The 20,361-nt window shown below is 37.0% G+C and overlaps 2 protein-coding genes across 2 annotated transcripts; one reads left to right on the forward strand and one right to left on the reverse strand.

Annotated features, from left to right (window-relative positions):
• Positions 1–42: 42 nt before the first annotated feature.
• LOC134668767 (ubiquitin-conjugating enzyme E2 W) lies at positions 43–20,106 on the forward strand. The gene is made up of 6 exons (XM_063526225.1): positions 43–100; positions 458–549; positions 6,385–6,487; positions 14,706–14,861; positions 15,665–15,740; positions 16,475–20,106. The coding sequence occupies exons 1-6, from the start codon at positions 77–79 to the stop codon at positions 16,486–16,488; spliced, it is 465 nt and encodes a 154-aa protein (XP_063382295.1). The 5' UTR covers positions 43–76; the 3' UTR covers positions 16,489–20,106.
• LOC134668715 (cilia- and flagella-associated protein 157) lies at positions 9,787–11,815 on the reverse strand. Its single transcript, XM_063526157.1, has one exon. The coding sequence runs from the start codon at positions 11,765–11,767 to the stop codon at positions 9,902–9,904; it is 1,866 nt and encodes a 621-aa protein (XP_063382227.1). The 5' UTR covers positions 11,768–11,815; the 3' UTR covers positions 9,787–9,901.
• Positions 20,107–20,361: the final 255 nt, after the last annotated feature.

Here is a 20,361-nt window from a genome sequence, read left to right on the forward strand (position 1 = left end):
CATGTAGAAAATACAATGTTGAATGTTCAAAAGTTTTTTTTTGTGGTAACATCCATATGTCTAAATTGGAATACAAATGGCGGCTATGTCCCCGTCTGAGGTTTGTAAAAATAATTAAATTATTACCATCTGCGACATTATCACGTATTTGTTTTAGGTCAAAAAGTTTTCTCGCCTGCCCCTGGAACAGGTGCCAAAGAATTTTTACAGTGCCAAAATATGTTGTGTTTATTGTTGCAACGCTGTTATGACAGTTTTCTTCAGATGATTTTTTATGAAAATTTCTTTTGTTGTGTTGACCACATAACTGAACATTATTAGTGTTTTATTCAAAAACTTTAACGAAAACACTTGTAGATGTAACTTATGTATTTTTCCTTAATGTAGTGATGTACTCGCTGCGTCACATTATGCATAACACCCCGTAACTTACACATAACTTGTATGTTTCTTTTAGCGGAGATTACAAAAAGAACTAATGTCCCTGATGAGGGAGCCTCCACCGGGAGTCACCGTGGACGGAGATCAGGCCAGCCAAAATCTAACACTGTAAGTTTGCCATAATTTATTAAGTCTTGTTAAGTGAACTATTCTAATTAGATATTTTAATTTGGTGCATAGGACAACATCATCCTAATATAGAATATATTGATATTAATAATTAAACTCAACTTCATTTGCATAACTTAGCAAAAAGATGCTGCACAAGCTAGTATGTTATGTTATAGTAGTACAGAAAAGACAAATATTAGTATTTGGCACATATCTTATTATTCACGGGTGTGTCGTACATTTGACGTTAAGTGATTGTATATGCATGAATATTATCTATTTTAGGAAGCATCTGTCACTCAATAGCTACATAATGATAGGATTGAAGGCTAAATGTGCCCATACAAGGAAATAAATGATGATATTGACTAAGAGTTATTACAAGCACTATAATTTTATTTAAATCACTATAAAAAGGCCTAAGTGTATTTTATCAAAGCAACAGTGTATTTTTCTTAATTAATATGATAGGGAAGGAAAATATTGAAGCTAATAGAACTTTTTTTTGTGTTACATTTCTAATTAGTTTGTGTCACAAACCTCTTAACTTTATTACACAACTGCCAAAAAAAAGAGTATTGTTTTTTATAGGAGTAAAGGACATTGCAATTTTTTAGCTGATATGATACATCTTTTTGTTATGACAACCAAAAGAAAAATATGGTAACATAACATAATAAGCGGACAACTACTGTCATTGAACCAGAATAAGTATATGATTCAGACAAAATAATGTGACAATTTGCTAAACCAGTGACAGCAATCCAGCATCCTTTACCCTATGATGAAATCTTATATCTCACTGCTATCCACAGTTGTAATTCAATCACTCTGTATACAACAATTATAGGCTATTTACGCCAATTACTGGCTACTATTTAATAACTGCCCCCTGGCCCCCTTTGTACTAAAAATGAATTCTATTAACCTATCTAAACAGAATACATTTATAGTATAAGGTGTCAATAACTGGCCACCCTTCAATAACTAGCCACCTTATACTAAAATGAATTCTGTTTGTAGGTGAATAGAATTTATTTTTAGTAGTTATAAGGTGGCCAGTTATTAAACAGTGGCCAGTAATTGACGAATTACCCTACTGCCCATAGGAAATAGTAGGCTAATTTTGTTTCTTATGTAGAAATATATGCTTTAGTACTTTATAGTTAAAAAAACAGAACTATATGTATACAGAGTGACTGAGTTACGAGTTTGGATAGCAGGTGAGATACGAGATTTCTTCATATAGTATGTCAAAGGACTGTCTCATTTCAATCATAGATAGAGAGAATCATACTATCTGTGTCTTACACTAGTACTAGCACCCAAAAGAAAAGGATGTGTATAGTTTTCCTGGTTGTTACTGACTGACAAATTGGTTTGACCGACTATAATAGTGATGGATGGATTGCTGTCCACTGGTTTAGCAAATGTTCACATTATTTTGTCTGTATCACATACAATCATTCTGGTTCAATGACATCAGTAGTAGTGCGCTTACGGCACGGCCACGACATTACGCGACTGGCGACGGCGGCAGCGACAACCATAGGTGGGAGAGAAACGTCCGATCGCTGTGTCTCGCTCCAACCAGTGGTTATCGCTGCCGCCGTCGCAAGTTGCGCAACGCGTGGCCTGGCCGTAGCCGTCGTTAGCCACACAGTTCGTTTTAAGCTCACTCTGGTACAGTTTGAAGGAATCTACTTTCATCTGCATAAATGATTTTGTTTACGTATTCCAACTAATTCTCTGGTAAATGGCCTAAAGGTTCCGTCACACAGGCGCGTTTTCCGGGTGGGGCGTGAGCTTTTTATATGTAAAAGCGGCGTACGCGCCGCCCGCATAACGCGCCTGTGTGACGGAGCCTTAATTATTTAGCATGTCTGCAAAGTTAAGTTAAACATTTGAAACAAACTACGGTTTACTTACAATTAAGACCTGTAAACGTTACCCTTTTTTTGCAAATAAATTATTGTTTGATAAACTCTATTTTTAGTGGGTACTTGTAATATTTTATTGTGTGACATAGATATCAATTGATCTACCACCGTCTTCAGTCTTACCCCCTTATTCATAAACCTTTACGAAAGTTGACAAGCCGATAATAATCGTTTGTCCCTTTCCGACGTATTGGTATGATGGATAGGGACAAACGACTATTATCGGCTTGTCAACTTTAGTAAACGTTTATGAATAAGGGGGCAAGTCTTTACAAAATCAATAATTAAGGTTCAGTTTCGGCCGAAACTAAAGCAAAGCCGAACCTTCGTTTCGGTAAGAAATCCGGTTTCATCCGTGATATTACTTTGGTATCTTTTTTTGTAAAATGGGTAAATTTCTAAGCATTTTCGTTGCTGCGGAGTGGTGTTAACGGAATTGGTATAAACAATTTCAAGCCTAAGGGTTGTTTTACACGTACCACAACCACACCACGTCGCAGCGTTAAAATGCGGTCAAGCAGTGGTTACGTGTGAATTGTACTATTCATTAAACATACAAAATATGCGCCCGACCACGTGTTGTGGTTGTCGTGTGGTTGTGGTACGTGTGAAACAACCCTAATGATTACTTAGCGTTAGTTACGTTAATATTAACCTTAATGTACCATTTCAGTTGGAATTATCTATACCAATTCCGTTAACACCAATCCGCTGCACCAAAAATGCTATAAAATGTACGATGTCTGCTCATAATTAATTAATTACTATGATAGCAAATGTAGGTACCTTACCTACCTACACAAGTCGAATGCGAATACTCGTTTAGGGCTGATTTAGACGGCGTGCGAGCTCGCATGCGATTTTAGTTACATTGTGGACTGTTGGTTACGTCTAATTCAACTAGCCGATCAAAAACCGCAATAAAGCCGTCTAAATCAGCCGAAAAACATATGAGATCACCAGAATATGCGATATGGAATTACCCACTTTATTATAGTATGATACCTAACCCAAATAATAAGTTACACAATGATTAAGCATCATATAGGTATGACAACGAGAACAAGGACTCACTATAGCTTTTGCTTTACGGTAGAGCTATTTATTCGTCTTTCTCTGCGGTAACGATTATAATGGCTCCTCTACACGATGGGCCAACGCCGGCCACTCCAAGGGACGCAGCCATGCGGTAGAATGAGATAGCAATATCACTTGCTCCCTCTAACGCATAAATGCGTCCCTTGGAGTGGCCGGCGTTGGCCCATCGTGTAGAGGAGCCATAACGTTTCAGGCCTACAGTGCTAAACTTGCGCGAAGACGTGATCCACAAGTGTGGAGACGATGCGCAAAAATTGTGTGCCTTTTTAAAATTCGGCATCTGTCGGTTTTTCCTCCACGAGGGGAAACTCCCTACGATACTATGTGTCTAAGCTAACTTTGCATCGAATTGAACTGAACATATATTTGATAATACAGGCGCCATCAGGAGCGGCCAAAAATAACTGATCTGAACACGCACTGTAACGCCTTGACAATAGAGGCGGGTTCAGATATTTGTGAGTACCTTGGCCGCTCAGATATATCTGAGCGGGCAAGCAATGACGGCGACTGTTCCTTGTTTAAACAGATGCAAATTATGACTATTGTATTGTAAACGCGACGCGGTCTGTGACTGAATTCAAGATATGTAAAATAACTATAACCGTGCGTGCAAATATTGGGGTATTATGTATTAAAAGGGACCTTATTGTCGATGGCGCTTACGCCGCACAGCGTCGCGCGGCATTGTATTTATATCGGACTTATCGGAGTATCGATAATAATGGCGTAAGCGCCATCGACAATAAGGTTCCTTTTCGTAGATTACGTCAAATATACCGTCTATAATCTATGAATATAATTCTTTGATGCAATCCTGATTATGTCAGCGAATGATACGTTTATTTATTTATGCATTACAATGGATTGCAAAATAATTGTTACCATCGTAAATACTGTTAAGTCACCCGAACCGAACGTAGCCGCCGTCATACAATCATTTTTTTATTATTATTTAAATCACACACGGCATCACCGTGGGTTTCGTCATTACGCTACGTCTTACGTAGGCGAACAACGCGCGAACGCGGCGCCTGACATTCGCGTGCAAATCGCGCCGCACCGCGTTCGCAACGAGATCGCTTACGTAGGACACTTCTATGGGCATCAAAGGATTGATTTCGCCGCGCCGCGCCGCGCCGCGTTCGCGCGTTGTTCGCCTACGTAAGACGTAGCGTTACCAAACTAAAATGGAATTGGGCAGGACATGTTGCTAGGCAGAGTGATGGCAGGTGGACTAAAATGTTAACAGAATGGTGGCCGCTTTCAAATGAAAGAAGCGCCTGGCGTCCGTTGGCTCGTTGGGTGGACGACATCCGGAAAATTGCGGGTCACTGCTGCATGAGATTAGCTCAGGACCGGGACAAGTGGCGTACTAGAAGAGAGGCCTATGCTCAGCAGTGGGCGATAAAGGGCTGATATGATGATGATGATGATGGCATCACCGCGTATGCCAATACACCGCATAATTAAACTAATTACGTATTACAAATACAATAATTATATATAAAGTAAAATACATGTACTTAAACATTAAAACTCAAATGCAAGTGCTGGAAAGCCTATCATCCATCATCTCACAAAACCTCAGACACTCCCGGTTCATACATATAAGTATTTGTGTCTGGTACAGTCAGCAACAGAAGTTGCTAAGCGGACGAGGTGTTCAAAATTACCTTGACACGCTCTTATTCTCATAACAATAAAGTCGCGTCAAGATCATTTTGAACACATCGCCGCTTAGCAACTTCTGCTGCTAACTGTACTAGTTTGAATGCACATTTAAGATAGTTTGATTGTATGGGTGCGGCTTTTTGGGATGAAATTTCCTGATGAAAAACCTTAGTGCGAAGACATTAGTTATGCCACTTCCATCTATTTAATTAAAAAAAAATTAAGTGCGTGTTCCGATATTTTGAGCACCTCGGCCGTTCCGATATATCTGATGGCGACTGTACTAACGATATATCATTCATCGATTTAAATCTCTCATTTTTACCGACATCAAATCTTCGCGATCTTCGTTATTTTATGTTCCCTGATTTCTCGACGACGGCCTTCTTTGAAATGATCCATCACCAGGCCCCAATTTAACATCGGTGACAGGTGCGACGAATTGTAAAATCACTATTGCTGACGTCACAGGCATCCATGGGCTACGATTACCACTTACCATCGGGCGGGCCGTATTCCTGTTTGCCACCATCATTGTATTATTTAAAAAAACTTTATTATATCGGAAAAAAACAGATATTTCTCCTGCGAAGTTTCTGACAATTGTCAAAGATTTAGAAGAATTGTAGGTAATTCTTGACAGGTAATGAGTTATATGTCGGAATTTCGTGACAATTGTAGTGTTTCTTGTGATAATTGTCATAAACTTAGCAAGAGAAATATCTGTTTTTTTCCGATATCATAAAGTTTTTTTTTAATAATACAATGATAGTGGCAAACAGGAATACGGCCCTCCCGATGGTAAGCGGTAACCGTAGTTCATGGATGCCTGTGACGTCAGCAACAGTGATTTTACAATTCGTCGCACCTGTCACGTTGGTGAAACAGGGGCCTGGGCAGGATCTGACCGATCCGATGATGCTGGGCTCTTTGGGAAATCATCTGTTCTTTTATAGGGTTCTGTACCCAATGGATAAAAACGGGATATTTAAGTAGGGCTTCCATACAACAAACGTGATTTTTTGACGTTTTTTACGTAATGGTAATTGCGTAGGTCCGACTCGCATTTGGCCGGTGTTTGTCGAATGTTATTTATTTAAGGTCCGTATGTTGTTGACAGGTGGACAGTACACATGGAAGGCGTCCCCGGCACCCTGTACGAGGGCGAGAAGTTCGTCCTCCAGTTCAAATTCACCAACAAGTACCCCTTCGACTCCCCAGAGGTCAGTTCCAAGACTATTACTAAGACTCCACTGTCTGTCTGTCACCAGGATGATATCTCATTAACCGTGATAGCTAGACAGTTGAAATTTTCACAGATAATGTAGTTAGTTCTGTTGCTGCTATGACAACAAATACTAATAAGTACGGAACTATCGGTGGGCGAGTCCGACTCGCACTTGTCCGGTTTTTAATGTTTTACTTACCGGTTGAAAATTTTGGCAAGTAATATTGCATAATATGGCCTTTTTAAGGCTATCTTTGATCTTATCTTTTTATATCTTATCTGTCTGCTGACCAGTGTTCATGAAACTTAAAAAATAAACAGAATATATTTCATATTTCCGTTACCAGTTAGTATCAAAACAAGACTGAAGTGATCCCATAAGTGTTCCGTAAACAAAGTTTTGTACGGAACACTAAAAAAATACAAAATAATAAAATTCATAAACTTATCTTTGTGATAATGATATCGCTTGTTGTAGAAACATTTAGGTGAGCTTGTAAAATACAAGAGTAAATTCGCTATTACCTCGCGATGATGATAAGATTACCGAGCTGGGTTAATAGTAAACCGTTATCAGTACCATAATATTTACCAACGTATTTAAACTAAGCGTCCGCTGGCTAGGTCACCTAGAAAAGATGGGAGAGGATTATGGTACCAAATTTAATCTAAATCGGTTCAGCGACAGAGTTATTTTCGCATTTATAATACATATTATAAATATATAGGGCGGCGGGGAAGGTGCGGGCGCCATACGCCTGCCGCCCGCACTTTTCCCGCCACCTTTAGTCGTCCTACCCCGCCACCCGGTACCGCGCAGGCGAGGGCTCGGTTAAAGGCTTGCTACACGGTCGCCGACAAGCCCCCAGACCGCGTGGCCTTGGCCGGTCCCGGACCGTGTAGACAGTTGTTACCAACAAAATTTGACCAAAACTGACCAAGGACAGACCAAGGTCAGACGGTTAGAAGGCTTGTCGGCGACCGTGTAGCAAGCCTTTTAAGCGGTCGGTCTATAGTAGGCATTATTGATACGTAATGTTGTAATTTACAAGCCTCAAATCACTAACACCATAGATTACCGGTCAAAAAAATGAGTTCACCCTTTCTTTTCGGTACAAATTAATACTTTTGCAGTTCGGATGTCGAAATTTGTTTCCAACTGACGTTATTGTGTCCAGAAACATGTATGATTAGTCAGATACAATTTACATACATTTCTAAACATCTCATTCCCTAAAATATACTTTCAGACGGCTATGTAGGCTGTAGGTACTTTTGATGCACCTAATATTAACCGCGTTTCTGTAAAAAAACTAGAAAAATTATATAAATAAAAAATAGTTTATTCAAATAGGCATATTACAATGCGCTTATGAACGTCAAATAAAGCTATACCGGCTCCCTACACCTCTGCCACGAGAAGATTTAAATCCCCCCTCAATTGTAGAAGTTGGTAGAAGGAGAAAAATGTATATTGGTAGAAGCGAAGTGAGCTAAATCGTACTAATAAGTTTGTATCAACCGAACACCTATTTTGTGTGAATGTGAATACCTACTACAAGTTTTTTTATAGCCTATAATAAAGGTTTATAACGCGAATTCAATACTTACCTTGACATTGAACGTGTACACGTGATAAGTATGCGGATTTACCTGTTTGGTTTTGCATTATCACTTCAATAAAATGGGTTTTTGTGAAGGTGATCTTTCTTTAGGCTAATCAGGCAACGCCTGAAGTAATTCAGGCAACGCCTTAAGCTGACTGAAGTAACTCAGGCAACATACTCAATAAGATCTGGACATGGCTTGTGGATACGTTATTAATTACGCGAAAATAGGGGGGGTATAAGTTAACATCTGGGTGGCGTCTATGGCGTAGCTCCTACGGATTTGCCTATTTAAGTCATAAGCCTATTTAAGTAAGGATATTTGCGTAAAAATTGCGGCTTACAAATTTTCGTTACATTTAAATACTTTAAGTTTACGTTACGTTATATTTTATTCAAATAAATCCTTTGACTTTGAAATACGTAGTTGATGCTGGTTTTGGAAACAAAAAGGGTAATAATGTATATTAAAATTTGTTGAAGTAATTTAGCTTCTTAGCCCAAACTCGAAGCCGTATTTGCATCACATAATGCAGTATAATGAGTTACATAACATATTACGTGTCGCTTGGCCGGTAAATATAGCTTTACATGGATGTGTTGGTTGCGTGGTGTAACAATTAGCAACACAATACTAGTAATACAAACGTGCGAAGGTCTATCAGGCTGAAATTGTTGTTCCGTATTTGTTACATCATTATCTAAGACCTGGAACAACTAGAAAACTCGGGAAAAGGTTTCCCATCGCATGCTTAAACAATTTGGTAGGAACCTGAAAACTATGAGTACATAAATATGTTTATAATTATAGTTCGTTTTTTTTAGCATTAGAAAGAACTTCGCAGAAGTAAGCTTGTGGTTCCAAATCCGGCACTTTTAGCGGTAATAATTTGAAGTAAATTATATGTATTGACCATGCTACATTAGATAATTCAATAATTATTAACAATTAAAGAGCCTGATAAAAACTGCACGCTTGCTTCTGTGGAGTTCTTTCTAATGCTAAAAAAAACGAACTATAGTAAAATTTCAATGTGCTCTAGGAATCACTATAACTTACTTAAAAAAAACAATTTTCTTTTTTTTTAAGTAAGTTTTCTAAATGTTATAAAAACATATTAAAGATTTGTCTCGCTTAAATAAGGAAGTTCGAGAATCAAGGACCACCCCAGTCCTGAGGGTTAGGTTACCCTGTATTTAGAGCCCCCCCACATCTGGCGTCTTTCGAGCGTCGGCGTCTACAGTTCTATGGCCGACGTCGACGCAACGTCGACGCAGCATCGACGCAACTGCGCAGCGACGTCATTTTCCATAGCGCTGGACCGACGCCGACAGACGCCGACGCTCGAAAGACGCCAGATGTGGGGGGGCCCTTAGTTGGCAGTCCTAATTTTGAACCGAGCGAGCAAAGTGTCTCCGTTTCAGCTTGGGCATAAAAGCTTGCATTTCTCAACCGATAATTCGCTGGCCCAAATAATCGTAAAACATAAATACTGCTCATAAAAGTATTTATTGCATATTCATTTGACAGTAACCTCTTTATTGTTAACATAAAGAGCCTGTTAGTATGTTTTATATTACCTAAGTAAATATTAAATAGCATGTAATAAGAAAAGAATGTAGAGTTACACCAAGAAAAGTCTGCAGCGAGTTTGATAGCCCTTATGCATAACTCCATATGCATACTTACATAGACTGCTAGCAGTCAATGGCTTCCTTCCTTTTTGTTTCCGGGTAATAAGGTCAGTTATATTTTTTTAATTATACCAAAATTTGTGTAAGACTATAAAAACTTGCAAAGTCTATTCTTCCTGATGTTCTTCAAGTGTCACTTCAACGTGATCTGACACATTTATTTCCTCGCCCTCTGCAACTTCTTCACCCACAGTTTCTCCATTCACTATATCTTCCGTCTCTTCCTTCTCTGTTTCACCCATTGCTTCCCCTTCACCGCTTTCTACAACCTCCTTTGTTTCTTCATGTACGCTTTCTATTTCTAATAATTTTGAAGGTCTTCTTTGAGCAAGAAAATCTTTTAAGAACATCTGTTGCACCTCCAGTTTGCTCTGTTCCAATTGCTTATCCATATCATCCACGTCATCTTCGTCTGATGCTTGGTTGCTATCACTCGTATCAGATTTAGTCGACGTAACAAAGGACTGGAAACTTTCTTTAGCGGGGCGTTGAGGCTCAGTGGACACTGGTATTATGTGCATGCTTGGTATTGTCTTGAGACTGCCCAAATCTGACATTGAAGATGATTCTGAAGAGCATTTGAAAGATTCTTGTGAGTCTCCAGATGTCATTATGCTGGGTGCTATAGACAATGTAGATTTTTGTGATTTAGTTTTTGGTATGAAGCCGAGATCGCCTTTTTCATAGACTTTCTCGAATGATACTAAGGTCTCTATAGACTCGGCGCGAATTGTATCACGGTACTGCGATACAATTTTGAGCAGACGTAACAACAATGTCTCTCGATCCATGGTCCCTCCATCTGCGTCTTTGGTAGCCCATTCGTCGAGTCTTAGAGCTGATTGGATGCTTATTACAGCTTCTCTCAATATCATTTTCATTTTTTTATTTTCTTTGCTAATTTTTGATGCGTACAAAATAGATTTACTTTGTTCATTCATTTTCCCGTGCAAGTTTTGTTCTAATATTCTAACTTTTAATATTAAGTTCTCATTTTGTTTTGACAACTGTTGTATTTTTGCTTTTAGTTGATCGATATTGTCGTTTTGTACTGCCATTAGCGCTTTGTCTTTCTTAACATTTTGCGTAATTGTAGTGAGCTGATCGATTACTTTTAGTTGTGCGATACTCTTTTTAATAGCCAAGTCGCGCTCTTCCTCCGCCAGTTCTTTTGCAAGTTTGGCTGCGTCCTCTTTTTCTTTATACTTTTCATTTTGATTAACTAATTTAGCTTGACTTGCCAATATTTTTTCCAACTCGTTATTAATAGCAATGTTCTCTCTTATAACCCTGTGCGTGGTGGCCGCAATTTTTAGTCCCGTGTTATCTTGAAAGTCTTGTGCTAGTTGCATAAGGCGATTCTCCATTTCTTTCTTTAATTTATCCTTTCCAATGACAAATTTCTTTTCAATCTCATATATCTTCCTTTTATACATCATTTCTTGTTCTTTTAGCTGGCGTTCCTGTTTTTCGAATTTCGCCATCAAAATATCTCTAGTGATTCTGAATTCTTCCATCGTATTAAGTTTACTAGTCAAAAGTTTACATTCTGAAGTTAGCTGCTCTTTCATAATCTTGAAATTCTTCTGTACTTCAGCGATATTCTTTTTGTGTTCAGCTGTTTCAACTAAACTAGCTTCTTCTAAGGTTTTTACCTGTTCTTTTAACTCGTTAATTTCCCCATTTTTATTGTTTAGCACTCTCTTCAAGTGCGCGATAATGTCAGTTCTATCTTCGTCTAATTTGTCGTAGTCCTTCTTTATTACCTCATTCCTTAGTTCAAGCTCTTCCACTGTTGTCCTGAGTCTCGCTACTTTCCTGTTAGCTTCAGCTAATTGTAGCTCAAGGAATGTCCTCTCCACTTCAGTAAACATGGGACCTTTAGCTTCTTCAGGCTTATCGCCTTCCTTTCTTTTTTCGCCTTTCTCTCCTTTCGTATTCAAAATATTTCCTTTAACTTTTTTCTGTGGCATACTTAAATTTTTATAATAGTAAAGGTTTACAAATAATATTTAATTGTAATATTGTATTGTGACAGCATCCGCGAATATGAAAATGTTAGACGGCCGCGGTCGCTTAGCTACGCGTGTACCTAATAAATAATATTTACAAGACCGGTTTAGTTTTTGCCTATTTTAGTAACATGCTCTTTAATTAGATATGATTGCGGATGTGTGAAGTTAGTTGAATGCACAAGTCATAGATCACTTGATCAATCAATGTGGGCAAGACAACTTAAGACCAGCTTTTTGTCTATTTATTTATTTATACTTTATTGCACAAAACAAAACGTATCGTACATAAGGCGGATTTAATGCCAAAAGGCATTCCCTACCAGTCTAAGTATAGTTGCATTATTTAAAACGTGATTCAGAAGGACTCGTGCTATTCTAGCTACTGTTTACTCATGTACAGTCAGCAGCAGAAGTTGCTAAGCGGGTGAACTGTTCAAAATTACCTCGCCACGCTCATATTCTTTTAACAATAAAGTAGCGCTAAGGTAATTACGAAACGAACACGTCACCCGCTTAGCAACTTCAGCTGCTGACTGTACGCACGCGAGTCCCATTTTAGGAAAATCCGTCGCACGCGTCCGCGCTGGTTAATTTTGCTCATAAAAGACGCCCTTAAAAGTTATTTACCTACAAAGAGCCTTCGTTTATGTACTGAATACCTAGTGCCTGCTTAACTACTTGTTATCATAAATGCACGTCGAATGAGTAAATAAATATTGACTAAACTACCAGTATTTACTAGTATTATTTGCTTATGTATTCGCCTCTTTGTGTTCGACGCAACGCCGAGACCAAAACAGATCTCTTCAATGTTGATAAAGGCAAATGCAGTAGGTATCGAGATTATTGTTAAAAGTTTGAACATAATTTTTTACATCACCTTACATCTATACAAAAAATATAACATTGAAGAATTATTGAAAAACAAGACGATTGGCAGATTTTTTTTATATCCCTTTATGGCCGGGAAAAATGTTTTGCAAAAACTAATGAAAAATGCATGTGAATCGTTTTCATTTGTTATAAAATACACGTAAAAAATGATTAAAACAATCCAACGACCCTTCATCATAAAAAAAATCGCATGCACGAAAGTGACGTTCAGGATTTATCTGTAAATGCACGAACGTGCAAATTCATTTGGATTTGTAAAATGATATGAAAAAAACGCAACATTTTACACAATAATACACTAGTATAATAATAAGTCTTTAACTTTACATAATCATCACAGTTCTCTTTAAGAATCAACACCGAAACGATTAAAGAATGATTGAAAACAATAATCAACAATTATAAAGTAATCTCAATTCAACTACCTACATCATATGAAAAAGTTTTCATAAAATGAATATTGATTCATTCACAAGTAAAAAGAAAGTATTTGCATGTATTTAATATAGTTTATAACTAATTCTGGAGCTGTTACATCAACGATTTGATCGAATCTTTTTCTCTCATCTCTTCACAACCCTAATATTGATTGTGCCTGAAAACTTGAAGTCGAGGAACATAATTTACTGTATTTCCACTTAACTAGAACGTTACTTACTCTGTCATCATCAGCCGACTCTCTCCACGTCACATATTATTGTCGTCTTTGAATGTCAAACTCGATCTATCAGGAATTCGATTCACCATTACTTTACCCGTGCTGTGTCATCTGCTATTATTGAGTTTTACAGCAAATAATATAGTTGTAAAGTATCTATGACGATATAAATTAACTACCTTGGCATATACTTCGAGAAAAGATCGAGTATAGACCAACAGCTGGACCTAACTTCAGTGACATAATATCACAGCCAAACTGCTTTATATGGCTGTACCAAAATCAAGCATAAATCCGGCAGAATTATAATCACCATGCTTTAAACCCTACTGGACGGATTTTATACACCACGACCTGACGCAGCGAAGCTAAAACATCGTCTGATTCTTGGCTTTCATAGTGAATCCATTCCAAGAGCGAATAAGGGGAATGAGGTCGTCGTTAAATTCTTCAATATTTGATACCTATATCACCATAACACAAAATTCAAAGAATTTGTCTGGCTCCTAATGAACGTCTTAAAAAATACAAACCTAAGAAACGGAATATATTATAAAATGATCAAACATATGCTATCTATTGTGATTTAAGTTTTTGCGCAAAAGCCGGATACTCACAAACTTGCAAATAGTTATGACAATTGATTCACGGGCTACGGCCAGTACGGCCGAACCCACAAATTCGTGCACTTATTTTTTACGAGCATGTAGTTTTCCCTAAATAACATATTTTTGCTCTAATTTGTGCTTAATAAACCCATTTAACTCTTTTACTGTAATAATGAAGTATTAAATAGCAACTTCGATACCAAAATTATACGAAATTATGAACTTACGTGTGTCACTACTCACACCAAAATACGCCACCATCTTCACCACTGTCTTGCGACCGACTGATGCCATTGACCTACGATATTTAGTACTCAAACGTGTGTCTAATATCTGCAGTTTAGACCGGAATAGGTTTGAGCTCGAAAAGACGATTTGCTTGCGGACAGGATTTTTTAAAAGTAGTTTGCAGGATTATATCGAACCGGTCGGAAAGGGATATGTAGTATTAGGTACAAGCAGTTATAAAATGATAGAGAACTCGAATGATTATATATGACGTCCCACAAAGTAAAGGTACCTTATGGCGGATGACGCTTACGCTATTATTTACGCTCCAATCTATTGCGGTGCTATGCGACGCAAGCGCCAGCCGCCATAAGGGACCTTTTACCGTTGAACGTCACATATGATACATTTTCTTTATATCAATTATGTTACACTATTTTAGGCTCAAAGATTACCTTGTTTCGAATATTTAATATAATTTATTTAGTATATTTCTATCTTTTTGCAGGTCACATTCATAGGCAACAACATCCCCATACACCCGCACGTATACTCCAACGGGCACATTTGCCTGTCCATTTTAACGGACGACTGGTCGCCGGCACTATCCGTACAATCAGTCTGTCTGTCCATCGTATCTATGCTATCGAGCTGCAAGGAGAAGGTAATACAACATGTTCGTTACAACGAAACATGTCTATTTTAACGGACGACTGGTCGCCGGCGCTATCCGTACAATCAGTCTGTCTGTCCATCGTATCTATGCTATCGAGCTGCAAGGAGAAGGTAATACAACATGTTCGTTATAACGAAACATGTCCATTTTAACGGACGACTGGTCGCCGGCGCTATCCGTACAATCAGTCTGTCTGTCCATCGTATCTATGCTATCGAGCTGCAAGGAGAAGGTAATACAACATGTTCGTTACAACGAAACATGTCCATTTTAACGGACGACTGGTCGCCGGCGCTATCCGTACAATCAGTCTGTCTGTCCATCATCTCTACGCTATCGACCTGCAAGGAGAAGGTTATGTTCGATATAACGAACACATATTATTTAAACGATCAAAGAAACATCCATAAATCACAAAAAATTCGTGACCATCACAGATATAAACCTTACCAGGATTCGAACCCAAAACAACTGCTTCAAAGAAAGCTACCAATGGCCCCATATAGGTGTAACGGTTTGTTATTTTTTACATAGCGGCAGGCGCCATAAATAATAGATCAAGATAACTCGTCACATCAACATGCATCGAGGCATACGCAAGCGTAGGACAAGTAGCTCACATAATAATATGTGACCCGAAAATAAATCACTTATATATTTAGAAACTTGCCGGTACCTAATCAAGTAATCACTTTGAACAAAGTAGTTGAGCCTATTTATGTATTTCATTATCAGATTTCACGTATAGATTACGGTTTGCTTGAGGGCTAACTTGTTTTTTCTATTTTCAGAAACGGCCACCAGACAACTCGTTTTATGTCAAAACCTGCAGCAAAAATCCTAAGAAAACGAAATGGTGGTATCACGGTAAGTCCAAGTTTGTTATTTCAGTAGTTTCCTGTGGCATTTTATCTCGTCTTAAATAGGTCACAACTGTTCGACATGAACACAGCTGTGAATGCATTGTTATCATAATATTTGTTGTTTTTGACGTAAGGCTAACCCTACTTAAGATGAAATTAATATTTGGTGCTGGCGATTTTTATTTTGTTTTATAAGTAATTGTTTTTTTTTGTATTTTCATCAGATTTTTGATGAAATTCGGTGGATAATTATTATGTACAACATAAGCGCTATTTCACCGTATGTCTTACATCTTCCACCGAGTTAGTTACGAAAACGTATGGAATTTTCGTAACATAACAGAAATTTAGATCACTTATTTGCCAAAAATTGGGATTTCTTGTTTATTCCGACCGGAATGAGGAGCATATCAAACCTACCAAATTTTATCATTGTCAATCGTCAATCGAACAAAAACAAAAATCGGCCCATTTACCCTTTTTTAACTCCGTAAGTATACTTTACATAGTGCATTATCTCTGACTGAGCCGCTAATCTAATAGTCTATCTATTAAGCCCTTTTATTCTGAGTTAGGGTATGTCTATTAATTCAGTGTGCCGCTTGGCAAAAGCCTCCTCCAGCTCTTTCCATTGGGGTCTATCGTGGGCCACTCTAATAATACTTAGTATAAGTTGGCAACTAAGGCTTGCGTATTATTGAAAAGAAAAACATAGTAAAGTGTTGTATATTGTTCCAGACGACTCCGTGTAACCAGTAAGCACGTTGGCTGTATCGCGCATGGACGATATGTGGTCAGTGCCAGTGTCGAGTGTACATACTTATATAGCGGGGCGCCGCGGGCTATCGGTCGCGTTTTGTATACAAATACTACTTATTCAATATTGGAAAATTAAAATCTAGGGTTAAAACATAACTACAACTTTTATCGTTCAAAAGGAATCGCCACATGTCGACGCTGAATCGATTTAAACCGATTAGGATAGGTTCTGAAGACGCTAGCGGCCGTTGACTCGACATCGGTAACATGTGTATGTGTGTGGAATGTCATTTACTGATTTGGCGTTGATAAATGTGGTGACACGATGACACCTACTGATGTTTTCTATTCCCAAAAGGGAAACTTGTGATATATTCTAGAATTGTCCGATAACATTTCCAACTTTTTTGAAAACTTTCCGATTTTCTTCTCTGACACCCTAATGATTATTTTGTCGGGACATGAAGTATAATTTTATAAAACCAAGGGTTCCATCTAGACACTTGTCACACATAATAGATGCAATGCAACCTTTTGTTGCCCCAGTGTTAATACTTTGGCAACAAGGAGTTGAATTTCAGTACCATTTTGTACCTTGTCACAATGGCAATAGTATGAGGTCCCTAGCAAAAAAATATTGCTCAAGTGATTCATAAAAACTAGTTTATCAACGTCTTATGTTGATAAAAATAAAGACTTAAATTGTATTATAAAAAAGCAAGAATCGATAATGATATTATACATATTTCTATACAAAACACGACCGACATTACCAATGGGAAATCGTATTTTGTCAGTGCTAAATAAATGTAAGTAGCATAATAGGATATGAAATCAAATAAATGTACTGCTTAGATCCGGAGAAATTGTTTGTCGAATTATAATTGTATATAATTATTGATTATATTTATGATGCAACCAGAAACATGATCAATTGATCGTTATACCAACTGGTTTTAGTATTACTCAATTTTATTAAAATCGGTTATAGAAAGCTAGACTTTGAAACATCATTTATACTCAGTTCTTTTTTTCTTAGTGTCCATGACAGTTTTGTATGTAAACTTATGTGCCTATAATCGTTGTCATCTTTATACAAGTTACAGATTTGCAAGTATAATTAATTATTTCATCTTTGTAGCATATTTTAAAACTATTTGATAAAAACATGTAAAAACTAATGATTATGTTTCTGGTTATCTTTTTATTGCCTAACTGCAGGTAGTTCAAGGATATTTTTTGAAAAATAAAATGACAGATACAATATATTTCCAAAAAATGCTTTTATCTTCTTTGTACGTTTTGCGTTTATAAGAGCAAGTTTAAAACTTAAATATACACATTATTTTTCACAATAAAACACCTTGATATGTATTATAAAACCAAAGGTTTGGATATGTTACTGTTCCCAAATTCATATAAGTGTGAGACGACTTCATGTAATCGAAATACCTGTTTTAAGTGTGATATATAGACCGGGAAGTGATTGTTGGATCCCTGTGAAATATTCTTGTGATGTCTTTACAATTTGGTGCCCGTGTCCAGGATACGGGAACATGGACAGTTGATAAAATCAACACCAAAACAAGCGGATCGGACACGTCAAAATAATATCTACCCTATAAAAGAGATTTAAATATCGCGAACTGTAAAGATTTATCTCTATTTTAAAAGTCACCCAGGATGGCAGATACTTTTGGCGCATCGTTTCATCCGCTACTATTGATAACTGTATGATTTAATTGCTTTGAAATGTACTAATTGCTTTAAATTATCTTTTCAACTGAACCTTGTCTTCTCACAAGTAGAAAATGTCAAAGCGAACTATTGAAATATATCTCAAAGAACTTCCTGGTCACTAAAATATAGTAATATACTCAGATAATTGATTTAAGTGTGATTTCAAAATGTTTGGCTATAATTTACTGGTGAACCTACTTTAAGTCTCGGAAAACTGTGGTCAAAACCGAATTGTATTCATATCGTTGCATATTTTATATGTGGTGTTTGTCAACTAAAACTATTATAAAACAATATGCTGGTACATATTTGACAGAAAAACACAGCAAAGTACTAATTTCAAAAAAAATCCAACTATTTTTCAATACTAGGTAAAACCCTCTTTAGTTTGGCCTGTAACGAAAATGTAAAAAAAAATATTTAGGCAGGCAGTCACACCGCTGACGATTAGCTAGAACCATTTTTTTAAGAGCGAGGATATTTAATAATAATAGAAAATAATCAATTGCTATTCACTTTTTCGTTTGCGATGAGACAGGCACATCTTATCAGAAGTCTGGTCACAAACTTATCTGTGCTTTTCTGTCAAAGAAAGATATATAAAAAAAGAAAATGTATACATCCCTAATTTAATGTCCTACATCGTGTAAAATAAATAAAATAATATTGTCCTATGGCCTCCAGGTCAAATTATTGCACAATATAGTATTCTACATATAGACAGAAAGCTAGATAATATAGTGCAATAATTTGACCGCGGGGCATGTCACATCTGTTAGGATTGGTCAATTAAATTTGATTTAAGCCATATATTCACTGAGAAATATTTAACTTCAAGGAATTCATATTGATTTATTTTAAGAATATGCGGAGCAGTGTAATGCTGGAAACGCTTATGAGTCGCTGACCCAATATTACAGGGTTCTATGTTACATTTTTAAGATAGTTGAAATTCGAATTAATGTAACTAGGTATTATATGACAATGTTCAAATTTCAGTTCGATAAAAGTGAAACATAGAACCCTGTAATATTGGGCCAGCGAATGTTATGGTCTTATAGCGTATGCTATCAATGTAACCTTCATGCTATCAAATAAGATCTATATTGGCTTGCTTGCGCCTATGATATTGGCGTGTGTGACATAAAAAATAGAAATGTTTCTCAGTGAATAAATAGCTTTAGAATAAGTGTTGATGTCTCAAATATGTAACCGTGAGTCATTTGGAATTTTATTTAAAGAGTTCTACCGGTGGATGAAATCTGTAAATGTGAAATATGGCGGATTTGATGAATTTTAAGTGCTGAATTCGTAAATTCATTTCGGCACCAAAGACTGGTGACTGAAAGTTGATTCTGGTTTTTGTAGTTTTTTTAGATATTCTCAATGGAATTTTCATACTCATACTTTTATTTCTATTATGGCTAACATTGTCAAACTCCATGATTTCAACTAAGATTTATAACTTTTAGATATGGGTTATTCCACGAAAATGTAACACGAGTCACTATTTCATTGCGTGTTTTATTATTTCAAGATCGCTTAAATTTTACATCCTAAATAAAAGGAACACGGGTTAGCAACTAGCAAAGATTCTTTTATAGATGGCGGATACACTATTCGTAGGATTTACAAGTAAAACTGATGCCATCTATAAAATACTTCGTCCGGCCAACCCTATAAGGCTAAAACTATGAGCTCTTAGATAGATTTCATAGCATCACAATTTTCAGTGTTTGAACGCCAGTGTCAGCTTTCAGTGGCGGTCGTTAGGCTAGGCACACATTCCTGTCGAAATTGTACGAGGGCGATAACATGTGTATTGAATAAAACAACCTGCTTAATTTATTGAAATAAAAACGTTAAACATGTTCCTTGTTGTTTACTTTGCTTTTGAACCTGAATAACACTCAGGATTGTTAAGAATTTCTGCTTTGCCCTATAGTCTGTATCTTTAGGTAGGTATTAAAAAAAGAGTCAAACAAAACCTACCCTTAAATGGCTACTTAGGCCAGTTGAGGGTAGGTAAAAACATTACATGATCAAATAGTGGGTAGTAAGGTCAGGTCGTTCAGTGACAGATCCAGGTGTTTTTTTTGTATTTGGTTGGTTAATCAATAAATGTT

The sequence above is a fragment of the Cydia fagiglandana genome, chromosome 11, assembly GCF_963556715.1.
Source record: "Cydia fagiglandana chromosome 11, ilCydFagi1.1, whole genome shotgun sequence".
Taxonomy (NCBI): domain Eukaryota; kingdom Metazoa; phylum Arthropoda; class Insecta; order Lepidoptera; family Tortricidae; genus Cydia; species Cydia fagiglandana.